This window comes from Nicotiana tomentosiformis, chromosome 4 (genome assembly GCF_000390325.3).
Source record: "Nicotiana tomentosiformis chromosome 4, ASM39032v3, whole genome shotgun sequence".
NCBI lineage: Eukaryota > Viridiplantae > Streptophyta > Magnoliopsida > Solanales > Solanaceae > Nicotiana > Nicotiana tomentosiformis.
Genome location: NC_090815.1, coordinates 28,298,876 through 28,313,401, shown reverse-complemented (window position 1 = coordinate 28,313,401; position 14,526 = coordinate 28,298,876). Strand labels below are relative to the sequence as shown.

Genomic DNA, 14,526 nt, shown 5'->3' with positions numbered 1-14,526 from the left:
TCCGAAGATGTGTACCAGAAGAAAAACAATTGGGTATTCTTCAAGCTTGCCACTCTTCGCCATATGGGGGTCACCATGGTGGAGCGAGAACTACTACAAAGGTGCTTAGCTGTGGATTCAATTGGCCTACCCTTTACAAGGACGCTAGCAATTTCGTTAAGCATTGTGATGAATGCCAAAGGGCCGGTGGGATCTCCAAGAAAAATGAGATACCTCTTACCACCATCCTAGAGATTGATATTTTTTATGTTTGGGGCATTGATTTTATGGGTTCGTTTGTGAGCTCATGTGGGAATACCTATATATTGGTAGCTGTGGATTACGTGTCCAAATGGGTTGAAGCTGTGGCTTTGCCCAACAACGAAGCTCGGAGTGTGGTAGCTTTCTTGAAGAAGAACATATTCACAAGGTTTGGTACTCCAAGGGCCATCATTAGTGATGGGGGATCACACTTTTGCAACAAAGATTTTGATACTTTACTCTCCAAGTATGGTGTCACTCACAAAGTGTCAACCCTCTATCATCCTCAAGAAAGTGGACAGGTTAAAGTCTCCAACCGGGAGATCAAGAGTATTCTGTCAAAGACTGTGAATGCCAACCAGACAAATTGGTCGAAGAAACTTGACGATACTCTTTGGGCTTATAAAACAACTTACAAAACACCAATTGGTATGTCTTTGTATCGGTTAGTGTTCGGGAAAGCTTGTCACCTTCCGGTGGAACTTGAGCATAAAGCTATGTGGGCATTGAAGAAGCTTAACCTTGAGTGGGATGTAGCTGCAAATCTTAGGATGGAGCAATTGAATGAACTTGATGAGTTTTGATTCCATGCATACTCCAGTTCGTCCTTGTATAAAGACAATATGAAGTACCTCCATGACAAGTATATCCGGAACAAAGAATTCAAAGCAGATGATCTTGTGCTTTTGTTCAACTCTCGGTTGCGGATGTTTCCGGGAAAGCTGAAATCAAAGTGGAGCGGCCCATTTGAAGTTGTACATGTGACACCCTTTGGTGCTCTAGATTTGAAAAATAAGAATGATGAGGTATTTAGTGTCAATGGGCACCGGGTTAAATATTATCTTGGCAAGGTTAATGATGGCCACGTTGTGGCGTTACTCCATTTCAGGTGATTGATAGTAACATACGTCGTGTCGCGACGTTAAATCAGGTGCTTCTTGGGAGGCAACCCATGTATCTTTTTCTTTTTCTTGTTTTTCTTCTTTAGATTAGACAGGCTTTATGGTGTGCTAACTAGTTTTGAAGTGTATGCAGGAATGGGTGTGCATGGTAGGGACTGTGCAAGAAAAATTGGCTAAGTGTCAAAATGCATGGTCTCTGAAGTTTGGCCTGTCAAAAATGCTGAACAAATTACGGCCGCACACATTTTTGTGCGGTCCGCACTAATGCTGCGGTCGCACTCACTTTTGTGTGGTCCGCAATGAGACTTCTCAAAGGCGGGTAAGGAGTGCGGTCCGCATCAAAATTATGCAGCCGCACTCAAGTAAAACATCTGGGCCCACGGGTAAAAGTATAAATAGGGCTCTCTCATCATTTTACACTTTTCGATCTTCTAAGCCCTGAAGCTAGACTAGCACAGTAAATTTCCCCATTGCTCTCAAATTGTCCCTCATTTCATCACCTGCATCTTCACAACTGGTATGTTAATTCCATATATAGATTTTTCATCTTTTGTTTTGTTTTGCTCTTTGATTTAGGGTTAATTACATGTCTAAAATGTCAATAGTTAGTCTTTTTCTGCTTATAATCATATGGGTAGCATATTAAGTGTTAATTGGGGTCTGGGTGAGCTATCCATGTTTAATTGTGCAAACCATGTCTAGATTATGAACATATTGCATGAACCTTAAAAAGTGCCCGTGAATTTTGAAGTATGCGGCCGCACTCATATTTTTTGTGCGGTCCGCACTAGAGGCTATACGGCCCCATACACTTTTGTGCGGTCCGCAGCTCTCCGAGTTAGGAAAATTGTGTGCTTGAATTGTTCGGCCGCACTCAAAATTGTGCGGTCCGCAGTGGACTTGTGCGGCCGTACAGATTTTTCTGCGGTCCGCACTGATGAAACATCAGAGACCCCAGTAGTCTGAACCTCAAGTTATGCGGCCGCATTCAAAATTGTGCGGTCCGCATTGGACTTGTTCGGCCGCACTCATTTTTGTTCGGTCCGCACTGATGAAATATCAGAGACCCCAGTAGTCTAAACCTGAAGCTGTGCGGCCGCACTCAAAATTGTGTGGTCCGAAATTTTTGTTATGCGGCTGCACTCACTTTTGTGTGGTCCGCACTGGGCAGTTTGCGGCCGCACTCACTTTTGTGCGGTCCGCACTGCCCCTTCTGAAACTGCTTTATTGCAATTGTTATGCATGCACCTGTGGTTTACAAATCTAACTTACTCTAATCCTTATGCATTGCAGACAATGGTTCGCTCACGTGGTATAGGAGATACATTGCAAGGGAGGGCAGAACCCTCCCAAGGCCGAGGTCGATGTAAAAGCAACCTACCTATAGCACTTCAAAGGGTTATAAGTAAGAAATCTACAACCAACAGACCTCCCGAACCCTCAGAAACTAGTAAGTATGTCCCATATGGGGAAGCTTCAGAGGGTAACTCCGTGCAATCACAGCCGGAAGCCCAATCACAACAGTTTCCTGGTAGATTCCACCTATTAGATGAGTCGTCTTCATCTGCCGGTTCCTCTGATGGTTTGGAAGAGGGTAGTCAAACCTCTGATCCAATTAATGTGGATGATAATGATGATGTCCTAGACGATGGGAGAGAGGGGGATACTAAAGTAGAAGGTTTGGATAGATCAAAGAGACCAGAGATATGGGGGGACATATTCGTCAGTGTTGCTTCCTTTGCTAAATTTAGGGAATGGTGGTCGCAGCGGTCACTCACTCTTGAGGGGCAGTTCTTGATGAAAGATCTAGACAAGCACAACCCTAATGTCCTCCGACAATTTCGGGAGCAAAAATGTTGGAGATGGTTCACCCACCGCATTATGGATGCCAATGAGCATTTGGTCAAGGAATTCCACACCAATGTACCTCATATCAAAAAGGCTACCAAGGTGACAAAAGTTCGAAATTTGAAAATCAAGTTTGATACCTGCACCTTGAACACGTATGTGGGGTTTGAGGTAGTGGTGGTAGTCCAATACTTGGAGAAGCTGGCTATGGGTGACGCAGCTCGCCCATGGCTAGCTGATATTCTGGCAATTCGAGGGTCAACACCTATGTGGCTCACAGCAGGAGTTCCAATAGTCCGAGCCACCCTAAACTTTGAAGCAAAATGGTGGCAAAAATTTGTGTGTAGCCGCATTGACCCATGCCTCAATGAAAACATGCTTCCACTTCCCCGTGCAATGTTGGTGGCTTAAATTATGGCGGGGTATCCGATAAATGTTGGTGCCATCATGTCCACCAACATCACTTTAGCTGTCCAGAAGGGTGAAAGATCCTATCTGTACTTGAGCTTCCTCACAGAGTACTTCAAGGACCAAGGGGTGGAGCCAAGGCATTATGACATCGAGGTGAAGGCCAAGAAGCCTTTCTCTTGGTACCAACTTCAGGGAGCTGACAACCCGAAATTCAAGGGTAAAGCTACTACCTCTAATGGCCAGTCTGAGGAGCCAGCGGTAGTGGTTACCGATTCAGCTGCGGAGCCATCCACCTCAGTCGGTACTTCTACCGGGACAGCAGCCATGCCACCTTCATCTTTCGGACCACCTACTTTTGTTAGACTATCAGTGCCATTATCAGTTCCATCTTCATCTACATATCCTCAGACTGCGTTGCGAGTCTCTCAGACATTGGCGAGTCTCAACAACTGGATGCAGGCAACTACTACAAAGCTGACTGATATATCTAGTGTTGTTACAGCACAGTCCTCAGCCCCAGCAGCCCCAGCAGAGCCACAGGTACCTCTGTCAGTGGAGGAAACATTGAAAAAGATTCTGGAGAACCAGAAGAACATTATTGATACTCTGGCAACGTATGGGAAGGTCATTAAGGATTTGGCAAACATGTCAAGAAGATGCGTAGATCCCACGCATCAAAGAAGTCGGTAGAGAAGTTGAGCAAAGAGGTTGCAAAGATTGCATCTACTGGAGATCCTCCATTGGACATGCTTATGGAGCAGACAGTCCCAGCACTAGAGGCAGCAGCCAGCCAGTCTGAGGAGCCGGTTGCGACTGCACACACTGCTGAGGAAATGATACAGATGCTCAGCAACCCAGTTGTCCCTCAGCCAGGAGATGATGACATACAGTTAGAGGAGATAGGGGGTGAAGATGATCCTATGCAGACTGAGACCACATAGGGAGTTCTCTTAGCTCTCTACCCTTTCCCTGTTCTTATTTTTGTTAAGCATTGAGGACGATGCTTATTTTCATTTTGGGGGTGGTCTATTTTTATTATTTGACTTTGACATTTGACATTTGGGCTGTAATAACTCTGATACTATTTTTTCTTTCGTCTTTATCCTTTAGTATGTATATATTCTTCCCATTTGATGTAGATATTTATTTTCCTTATGTATATACTCATTTGACTTCGGTTTGTATATTCATTTATCTCGCTTTCCATAGTTTATTTCATAGTTTCTTTAGTTTATTTTTCCTTAATAGTATAACTTCTTATTTACGTTTTGTGAGAACAATAAGCCTTTGGTTTTCTTAATACCTCGGTTCTTTCCAAATGTGGATTTTGTGTGAACTGGGTGGCTCTTCCCAATGATGGATGGCGTGACAACCTTCTTTAGGGATTGAGTCTGTTTTCTTTTATGTTTTGACAAAATATAGTAGTAATTAATAAAAGTGTCTTGAGCATGCTTCACTTGGTACCAACACATTTACCTCTGACCTTATGGTTAAAAACAAAGTTGTTGGCATAAAATAGCTCTAGTTGTGACCTTTACACTCTTGTGTTGACTCAAACAGTCATCGAGTGGTTCAGTCGAGCCATTTGTGATTCTCAATCTTATCTAGGCTTGTTGTGGGCCCTCGACTCCATTCTCTTTAGCAATCAAGCAGTGTGAGAGGTGAGGTATTGAATTGCAAGTCCAAGTTTCCTTGTTAATAGTCTAGAACTTGCCCTGAGTGTTTTTCTAGGCGAAATTTTAAGTGTAGCTTGGCTTGAGAAATGATTGTAGGCTTTCCTTGATCCAATTTGAAATTGAAATCTTCCATAGCCTACCAATGTGATATCCCTAGTCAACCCCTTTGAGCCGAAGCCTTTGTCTTTCAATAACCAAGTTACAAGCCTTTATCCGTTCTGAAATGACCCTCTCTTGGCACCCCATCTTTTCTTAGCATTCTCGAGAAACAATTGGTAAAAACATAAGTTTGGGGGAGAGACGAGGAGTTTGAAATGATAAAAGGTACAAAGAAGAGAAAGAAATGAAGAAAAGGGAAGGCAAAAAGAAAAGCAAGAAAGAACAAAAAGAAAGTGAATAAAGTGAAAAGTTGAAGGGAATTCAAAAGAAAATGAGGATAAAAGGCTGAAGTAAATAGAAAAGGAGAAGAATGAATGTCATGATCAAGAAAGAGCGACGTTACGTCTCTCTAGTTCCCCCGAGGAAGAAGAAAATGACTCAAAGAGTCGAGAAAGTATGAGCCAAAAAGAAAAAAATAGAGTGCTTAAGGAAAGATGAAACCATTCTATTCCAACAAATCCTACCTTGGTCTAAAAGCCTTCATTACATCCGGCAAAATCCCTACATGATTTCAAGTTGAGTGAGCTTACAATAGTAGTGATTTACATGAGGATCAAGCTTATGGTACTTAGAGCCGTATTTGTGGCATTCTTTTGAGAGAGATGAGCGAACTTTTCACAATCCTTGTATCAAGTGTTGCATTCTAAAGTGAGATGTGCTAATGGAGAGTAGAGGAGGAGGAGTTTGGGATCCATAATGACCTACGCGAAAGAACGAGCTTCCTTGATAAATAGAGTCAACTCTTGATGCTCTAGTGTCACATTAGAAAATCATTACATTGTTGATAATTCATATGTGTTGTGGGTAATTGTTGGTCCCAATTAATGTGTGATTGATTTAACTTAGGCCAGCTGAAATATCTCTTTTTCTAGTGGAGGTGGGAATTGCCTTATTTGCTTGAGGACAAGCAAAAGCTTAAGTTTCGGGGAGTTGATAAGTGGAGATTTTGACCGATTATTTGCTCTCTTTAACTTGCGATTTAGCTCAAAAATGCTTAAAGGCATTCTCGGAAACTAACAAAATGTGCTTACTTACAGGAATATTGGGACACGAGCCAAAGAAGTCAAAATCAACTCATAAAGGAGTCAAAAGTGAACAAGAACCAAAATAGGGCAAAAAGGCAAGCAGTGCGGCTGCAGAGGGGAGATTCAGAGAGTAGGTTTTAGCCAGCTAAAGGCATGTGGACTGCACCGAAATTTTGCGGCCGCAGGAGGCCAAGTGCAGCCGCATTCATTATTATGCGGTCCGCAAGGTTGAAGAATCAGAGAGCCGTGTCATGTCCAAAAAAGTAAGGAGTGCGGACCGCAATAGTTTTGTGCGGCCGCATAATCATAAGTGTGGCCACACCTATTTTTATGCGGACCGCAGAAGCCCCCAAGTTCCAAGCCCAAGTTCCTAAGAATGCGGACCGCACAATAATTGTGCGGCCGCAGTAGCTCATTGTGCGACCGCACCAGAATTATGCGGTCGCACAACCTTCGTAGGAGCATTTTTTTCAAATATTTTCAGCTTAGTATAAATAGAACTTTTTGTTATTTTTAGGTTAAGTTGAGTTTTCAGAAGTGCACCTTGGCCTTTTTCTTTACTTTATTGAGTAATTTTGTACTAGATCAACTTCTTAATATTATATTTGCTTTGTCTAATCAATTATTATGCATTCTATCTTAATTTCTTCTTGTACTTCTTTATTTTTCATGAGTACCTAAATATTTAGCTAGGGTTGTGGCCCAACCCTAGTGTGGGTATTTGATGGGTGTTTAATTTAGGACTTATTTTTGATTGGGTTAGTGATATTTAGCCTTGTTCATGATTGAACTCTAGAATCAATGGTTGCAAACATTGATTCATGCCTATTTGACTTAGCCTCTACTTGAAAAAGAGAGACTAAGTCTAGGAAAACTTGGCTAACAAGAAATTGGGGTGAACTCAAGAAATTGATAGCCCCAATTAAAGGGTTAAACCTAGAGATAGTAATACCCGACTTGAGCTAATATCACTTGTATTGTGCAAATACCCAATTGGGCTTGAGAAAGCCAAATTCGAAAAAATCACTCAAACTACCGAGAGGTATAGAATGAGTATCCGGATGTGATTGCTACATCACGACCTCAACTAATGAAATTTGCCCTGCAGTTTACAACCCATTAGATAACCACCTAGGTAGAAGTCACGACCCTAGTCCCTTTTAATCATTTGAAAAACTCAAAACCAAAAATATTATCCTTAGTTTTATACTTGCAAACAATAGAGTAATGTAGAAGTAGAACACCAATCAAGTTTGTGGAAGTGTAATTGGAGTCAAAACTTGCAATTATCTTAGATATACACCTAATCCCATATTCTAACTCCCTGTGGATTCGATCCCGACCTTCGATGGATTTATTATTGCATCGACCGCCTCACCACTAAATTGTGGTGTGGGTTTGGCCGAGATTAATGATGTAGGGTCAGATTTGTATGCCCAATATGGATAAGTTGCGTGAGTTGATTCTTGAGGAGGCCTATAGTTCACGGTATTCAGTTCATCCGGGTGTCACTAAACACACTAGAACTTGAGGCAGTACTACTCGTGGCGAAGAATGAGGAAAGATATTGTGGAGTATGTGGTTAAGTGTTTGAACTGTCAGCAGGTGAAGTACGAGAATCAAAGATCAGGTGGTTTGCTTCATAGGCTAGACATTCCAGAGTGGAAGTGGGAGCGCATCAGTATAGATTTTGTAGTTGGATTTCCATAGACCTTGAGGAGATTCAACAATGTGTGGGTCATGCTGGACAGACTGACCAAGTCTGTGTACTTCATTCTAGTCATGACTACCTACTCTTCAGAGCAGCTGGCTCGGATTTATATTCGGGATGTTGTTCGTCTTCATGGTGTGCCGGTGTCTATTATCTCCAATCACGGACGGAGTCTGACATAGTAGCGTGAGTTGGGTACACATGTTGAACTGAGTCTGACATTTCGTCCATAGACGGACGGGCAGTCCGGGCGCACTATTCAGATCTTGGAGGACATGTTAGGTGCCTGTGTTTTTTTTTATTTCGGAGATTCATGGGATCTGTTTCTACCGCTGGCAGAGTTTTCCTACAATAACAGCTATCAATCGAGCATCCAAATGGATCCTTACGAGGCCTTATATGGAGGCGATGACGTTCTATGGTTGGATGGTTTGTGCCTGGGAAGGCTAGGTTGTTGGGGACTAATTTGGTTCGAGATGCTTTAGAGAAGGTAAAGTTAATTTAGGATCGACTTTGTACATCGCAGTCCAAGCAGAAGAGTTATGTTGATCGGAGAGCTCGTGATGTGGAATTCATAATGAGTGAGAGGGTTTTGCTTAGAGTTTCACTCATGAAGGGTGTGATGAGGTTCGGAAAGAAGGGCAAGTTGAGCCCCCGGTATATTGGTCCTTTTCAGATCCTTGAGAGAGTGGGTAAGGTGGCCTACAGACTTGCATTGCCACCCCACTTATCGGGAGTTCACCTATTATTTCATGTTTCCATGCTCAGGATGTATTTTGGTGATGCGTCTCATATGTTTAGATTTCAGCTCAGTGCAATTGGACAAGGACTTTACCTATGTTGAGGAGCTGGTGGCTATATTGGACAGGAAGGTCCGCAAGTAGAGGTTAATGAACATTGCGTGGTGAAGGTTTAGCGGAGGGGTCAACCAATATAGGAGGTGACTTGGGAGACCGAGCATAATATGTGGAGCCATTATCCTCATCTTTTTGGAAATTTAGGTATGTCTCTATACTTGTTCGAGGACGGACATTTGTTTAAAAGGGAGAGAATGTAGCGACCCGACTGGTCGTTTTGAGTATTTGACCCTTGTTTCCCCTTACGAAGCTTCCCGTATGTGTATTTTTTGTTTTATACCTTACGAGGATGGTTGGTTTCATTTCGGGGAGGTTTTGGAATGATTTGGATCCATTGGTTATTGGTTTATAAGTTTATGTTAAAAATATTGATCGAGGTTTGACCTTTGTGAAAAGGACCCCGAAACAGTATTTTGATGGTTCCAACAGGTACGTGTTGTGATTTTGGACTTAGGAGTATGCCCGAAATTAAATTCAAAGGTTACTAGATTGATTTGGCTTGTTTTGCCGAAAGTGGACAATTTAAAGGTTTAGAAATATCCTGGGTTTGGATTGTGATTTTGAAACTTAGAGTAGGTCGGTTTTATCATTTAGAACTTGTCTACAAAGTTTGGTGTCATTCCAAGTTGGTTTGATAAAGATCGGACGCATGGTTGGGTTTCTATTGATTCTTGAGTTTATTGTAAGTTTCTATATGTTTTGGTGTCCAATACATAGTTGTGGATGTTATTTTGGCATTTTAATTGCATGAGTGAGTTTGTATGATATTTTTATATTTGTATGAATGTTTGGTGTGGAGACCCAAGGGCTCGGGTGAGTTTCGAACGCGTTTCGGATTAGTTTGGCCATGTTTCATAGTTGTTGGGCAGATGTTGCAGGTGTCGCAAATTCGAGACACTGTTCATATTTGTGAACCTTGCGTTTGTGAGGAGGGGGTCACATTTGCAAGGTGGGATGGGAGGCTGTCAGGTTCCCTTTTGCGAACTATGGATCGCATTTGCGATTAGGCACCTAGGCAAGGGAAATCGCTTGGCAATAAATTGATCGCTTTTGCGGAAGGGGCATACTTCGCAAATGCGAAGTCTGTGTCGCCTTTGCGACATCCCTAATGTTCAGCAGGCATCACATTTGCAATGAACTTGGCACATTTGCGGGGTTCGTATTTCTGAACCCCAGGTCGCATTTGCGACTTTTGTAGCTGAACAAAAGGGTTGGATTTCGGGACTTAGCTTCATTTATCACATTTTTGAACCCTACACTCGGTGGGAAGGGATTTTGATTAGAGATTTTCATATACACCTATCGGATAACTGATTTTGTTCTAATTTCAATTATATTACATGATTGTTTATGAGATTTAACATCTAATCCATGGAATTTAAAGAAAAGTTTTGGGAAATTTGGACTATGTTTTGAAAAAATAAAATTTTGAGATTTGAGAGTCGAATTTGACTCAGATTTGAAAATAAAATACATATATGGACTCGTGGGGTTATTGATAGTCGAGATCTACCCTTGGACTCGGATTTTGACCGGACAAGCCTAAAGTTGACTTTTGTTGACTTTTGGAGAATTGTGTAAATACCTTAACTTTAATTATCAGAGTTGGTTTTTCTTGCATTGTTTGATGATATTAAGTCATTTTTTGTTAGATTGAGCCTTGCGGAGGCGAATTTTAAAGAAAAATCTATTTTTGAATGTTGATTTGGCCTAATTGAGGTAAGTATATTGCCTAACTTTGCGTGGGAGAACTTCCCGTAGGATTTGGTCTAATTGCATTATTTGAATTATGTTAAAGACATATACATGAGGTGACAAGTATGTATACGGGCTTATATATGGTAATTTACCGGTTTAGACGCTTAGGTTATTAATATACCTTGAATTGAAGTTTAACGCAACACATTTCATTGTTGAGTTATTCCCCGTTTCATTGCGTTGATATTGAAATTCGTGTACACATTGTTGTTGAGTCGTGGGCTATGTATTTTTGTGAAATTGGTATTGTTATTTTAGCAATGTTATGGCATATGGGAATGTGTGGTGCGAGTTATTTTGTGTTGTGATGAGATGCGCATGCGGCGGGATAAGGATGGTGTTATTGATGCGCATGTAACGAGATAAGGGGGTTTTATACGCGTATTGCTAGTAAGGGGGAATTACTTCATTTGAACCACACGGGGCGAGATAAGGGGTTTATGCGCATGAAGCTATTTCAAAAAAAGTATTTTTAAAATGTGAAGCCCACGCAGCGTTATAAGGAAAATTTGTGATTTGTGACTTGTAAATTGTGATTATAAGGTGTGGTTCTTCGGATCAGTTCTTGTTGTAAATCCTGTGTTGGAACGACTTGATTATTTGAACTGTTATTGCTTTCCTTAATTTATTTTTCTTGTATTTAACTGTATTTTTTTAATATTATTTTTGTTGTTTTATCACATGTTTACTCATTATTTCAATTTATTTATTTTGCTTCCCGTTGTTAGCTTTATGCTTATATTCTGCACAGGTTTTCATGTCTAGTGAGTGTCTTGACTTGAACCTCATCACTACTCTATCGAGATTAGTCTTGATACTTATTGGGTATCATTATGGTATACTCATACAATGCTTCTGCACATTTTTGTGCAGATCCAAGTACCTCGGAGCGTGCCGGACGCTAGCTAGCTGTTTGAGTTGTTGAGGAGACTTCAAGGTATACCTACTATCCCGCTCGCAGGCCTCGCAGCCACCTTCTGATGTTTACCATTACTATTGTTTTATTTTCATTCCAAAACAACGTTGTAATGAGATTTCTAGTTTACTCTCAGTAGAGCTTATGACTTCGTACTACCAATTTTGGGAATGTAAGACTATTGATCAGCTTCGGCTTTATTATGTCATTTATTAGTTGTATGCTTAATAGTTAAGTTGATTTTTTTGCTAAATGTCATCATGTGTTAGGATTACCTAGTCTTAGAGAATAGATTCCATCATGATCCTAAAGGTGAGATTTTGGGGTCGTGATAGATAGATATGATTATGTTAACATGTATGATTTAACGTGCTCAAACAAATCAGAGCATACTTTGATATGATTAATTGTTTTTAGTAATATTTGCATATCGCGCGAGTACTAATATTATTCTATATTAATAAGTGATAAGAAATGCATAAGAAGTAACTTTGGGGAGATCGAAGATGGGGAGAGGGATGTGAGAAAGAGGGTGGGAGAAAAAGCTGAAGATTGGAGCTTAAAATCAAGAAGTTAAAATACTTTGGAAACCTTGCTATGTTACAAAATTAAGTGTCGAATCCATAATAGTAGTAATTCGTATTCCAATTTTGCATATCTCGGAAAATTTACCTATATATGCAAAATTCTAAGGGCAAAATATAAAATTGGTCGGTCGGCCGAAATTAATTACATTCGCTAGTAAAAAAAGAGTAAGATTAATGCTCAGGAGTGGGGGAGAAGTTGTTGTCCATTGGGGCCTGGAGGAATAGTGGGGATGCGAGTAGCATGTGTACCACGATAGCGAACTGCATTAGGGAGGCTGCTAGAGAGGTACTAGGGGTAACGAAGGGTTATTCGGGAGGCCACAAAGGTGACTGGTGGTGGAATGCGGAGGTCCAAGGAAATGTGGAAGCTAAGAAAGCAGAATATTTGAAGCTAGTGAAGAGCACGAACGAGGAGTAGAAGAGGACATGTATGGAGTGTTACAAGAAGGCAAGGAAAGAGGCAAAATTGGCAGTCATGGAGGCTAAGACTGCAGCTTTTGAGCGATTGTACGAGGATCTTGGGGGAAAATGAGGTGAGAAGAAGTTGTTCAGGTTAGCCAAGATTAGGGAGAGGAAGGCTCGGGACCTGGACCATGTACGGTACATCAAGGACGAAGATGGAAAGGTTCTGGTGGAGGCGTAGATGGCAGGAGTACTTCCATAGGCTCTTGAACGAGGAAGGGGACAGGAACATTATGCTAGGTAAGTTGGAGAATTCAGGGAGTCAGAGGGATTATGAGTTTTGTAGGCGTATTAGGAGCGTAGAGGTGGAGGGGGCGATGCCGAAGATGAGCAGGGATAAGGCTACTGGGCCAAATGAGATCCTAATGGAATTTTGGAAGGCAGTGGGTCGGGCAGGCTTAGAGGCTTACTAGTTTGTTTAATGTCATTTTTAGGACGAAGAAGATGCCTGAAGATTGGCGGCGGAGTTTGATGATCCCGTTATATAAAAACAAATATGATATCCAAGACTATAACAACTATAGGGTAACAAGTTGTTGAGTCATACTATGAAATTTTGGGAGAGGGTAAGGGAGATGGGGGTGCGACGTAGTGTTGATATTTTTGAGTACCAGTTCGGATTTATGCCGGGACGGTCTACTATAGAAGCCATTCACCTTGTGAGGAGATTGGTGGAGCAGTTTAGGGAGAGGAACAAGGAATTGCATTTGGTATTCATTGACTTAGATAAGGCATATGATAAAGTCCCGCGAGAGGTCCTATGGAGATGTATGGAGGCTAATGGTATCCCGGTAGCGTACATTAGGGCGATTAAGGACATGTACGAGAAAGCCAAGACTCGGGTGAGGACTGCGGGAGGAGAATCGGATAATTTCCCAGTGGAGATGGGGTTACATCAGGGATCGACTCTTAGCCCATTTTTATTTGTCGTAGCGTTAGATGTGCTGACGTGTAACATACCAGGGGAGGTACCATGGTGTATGCTATTTGCTGATGACATAGTCCTGATTGACGATGTGCGAGGCGGAGTTAATGCTAAGTTGGAAGTTTGAAGACAAACGCTGGAGTCTAAAGGTTTCAAGTTGAGTAGGTCAAAGATTAAGTACTTGGAGTGCAAGTTCAGTAAGGAGATGCATGAAGAAGAAGTGGAAGTGAGGATTGGTACTCAGGTTATCCTTAAAAGAGATAGTTTCAAGTTTCTTGGGTCTATTATTCAAGGCAACGAGGAGATTGACGAGGATATTACTCATCGTATTGGAGCGGGGTGGATGAGATGGAGGCTAGCCTCAGGGTTTTGTGTGATAAGGATGTGCCACCTGGACTTAAGGGCAAGTTCTATAGAGTGGTGGTTAGACCGACTATGTTGTATGGAGCTAAGTGTTGTCCCGTCAAGAAATCTCATATCCAAAAGATAAATGTGGCTGAAATGAGGATGTTAAGATGGATGTGTGAGCATACTAGGAAAGACGGTATTAGGAATAAAGTTATTAGGGACAAGGTAGGAGTTGCATCTGTGGAGGACAAGTTGCGGGAATCGAGGCTGAGATGGTTCGGGCATGTGAAGAGGAGAGACATAGATGCTCCGGTGAGGAGGTGTGAGAGGTTATCCATGGCGGGTCTGAGGAAGGGAAGGGGTAGGCCTAAGAAGTATTGGGGAGAGGTAATTAGGCAGGACATGTCATTGCTTTAGCTTACCGAGGATATGACCCACGATAAGAAGGTGTGGAGGTCAAGAATTAGGGTTGTAAGTTGACAGATAGTAGTGTGTTCCTCCTAGGCCGATCAGTAGTATTAGGACTATTTTTGTAATTTTCTGTTTATGGTTCTTTATTATGCATGTCGTGGCATTCACGCCCGTTACCATGTTACATTGTTGCTAATATTCTTTGCTACTTGGTTGCTTTATCTTCATTGTTCCTTGAGTCGAGGGTCTATCGGAAACAACATCTCTATCTCTATGAGGTAGGGGTAAAG

The 14,526-nt window shown here is 41.7% G+C and overlaps 2 protein-coding genes across 2 annotated transcripts; both read left to right on the top strand.

Annotated features, from left to right (window-relative positions):
- Window positions 1-13,127: 13,127 nt before the first annotated feature.
- Window positions 13,128-13,604, top strand: LOC138909415 (secreted RxLR effector protein 78-like). The gene has a single exon (XM_070200615.1). It carries the CDS (start codon window positions 13,128-13,130, stop codon window positions 13,602-13,604), a length of 477 nt encoding a protein of 158 aa, XP_070056716.1.
- Window positions 13,605-13,825: 221 nt separating this feature from the next.
- On the top strand, window positions 13,826-14,242 carry LOC138909414 (uncharacterized). The gene has a single exon (XM_070200614.1). It carries the CDS (start codon window positions 13,826-13,828, stop codon window positions 14,240-14,242), a length of 417 nt encoding a protein of 138 aa, XP_070056715.1.
- Window positions 14,243-14,526: the final 284 nt, after the last annotated feature.

What these genes read in the sequence shown, in the direction of transcription:
- LOC138909415 (XM_070200615.1), top strand. Translation starts at nt 13,128, where the DNA reads ATGGGGGTGCGACGTAGTGTTGATATTTTTGAGTACCAGTTCGGATTT.
- LOC138909414 (XM_070200614.1), top strand. Translation starts at nt 13,826, where the DNA reads ATGGAGGCTAGCCTCAGGGTTTTGTGTGATAAGGATGTGCCACCTGGA.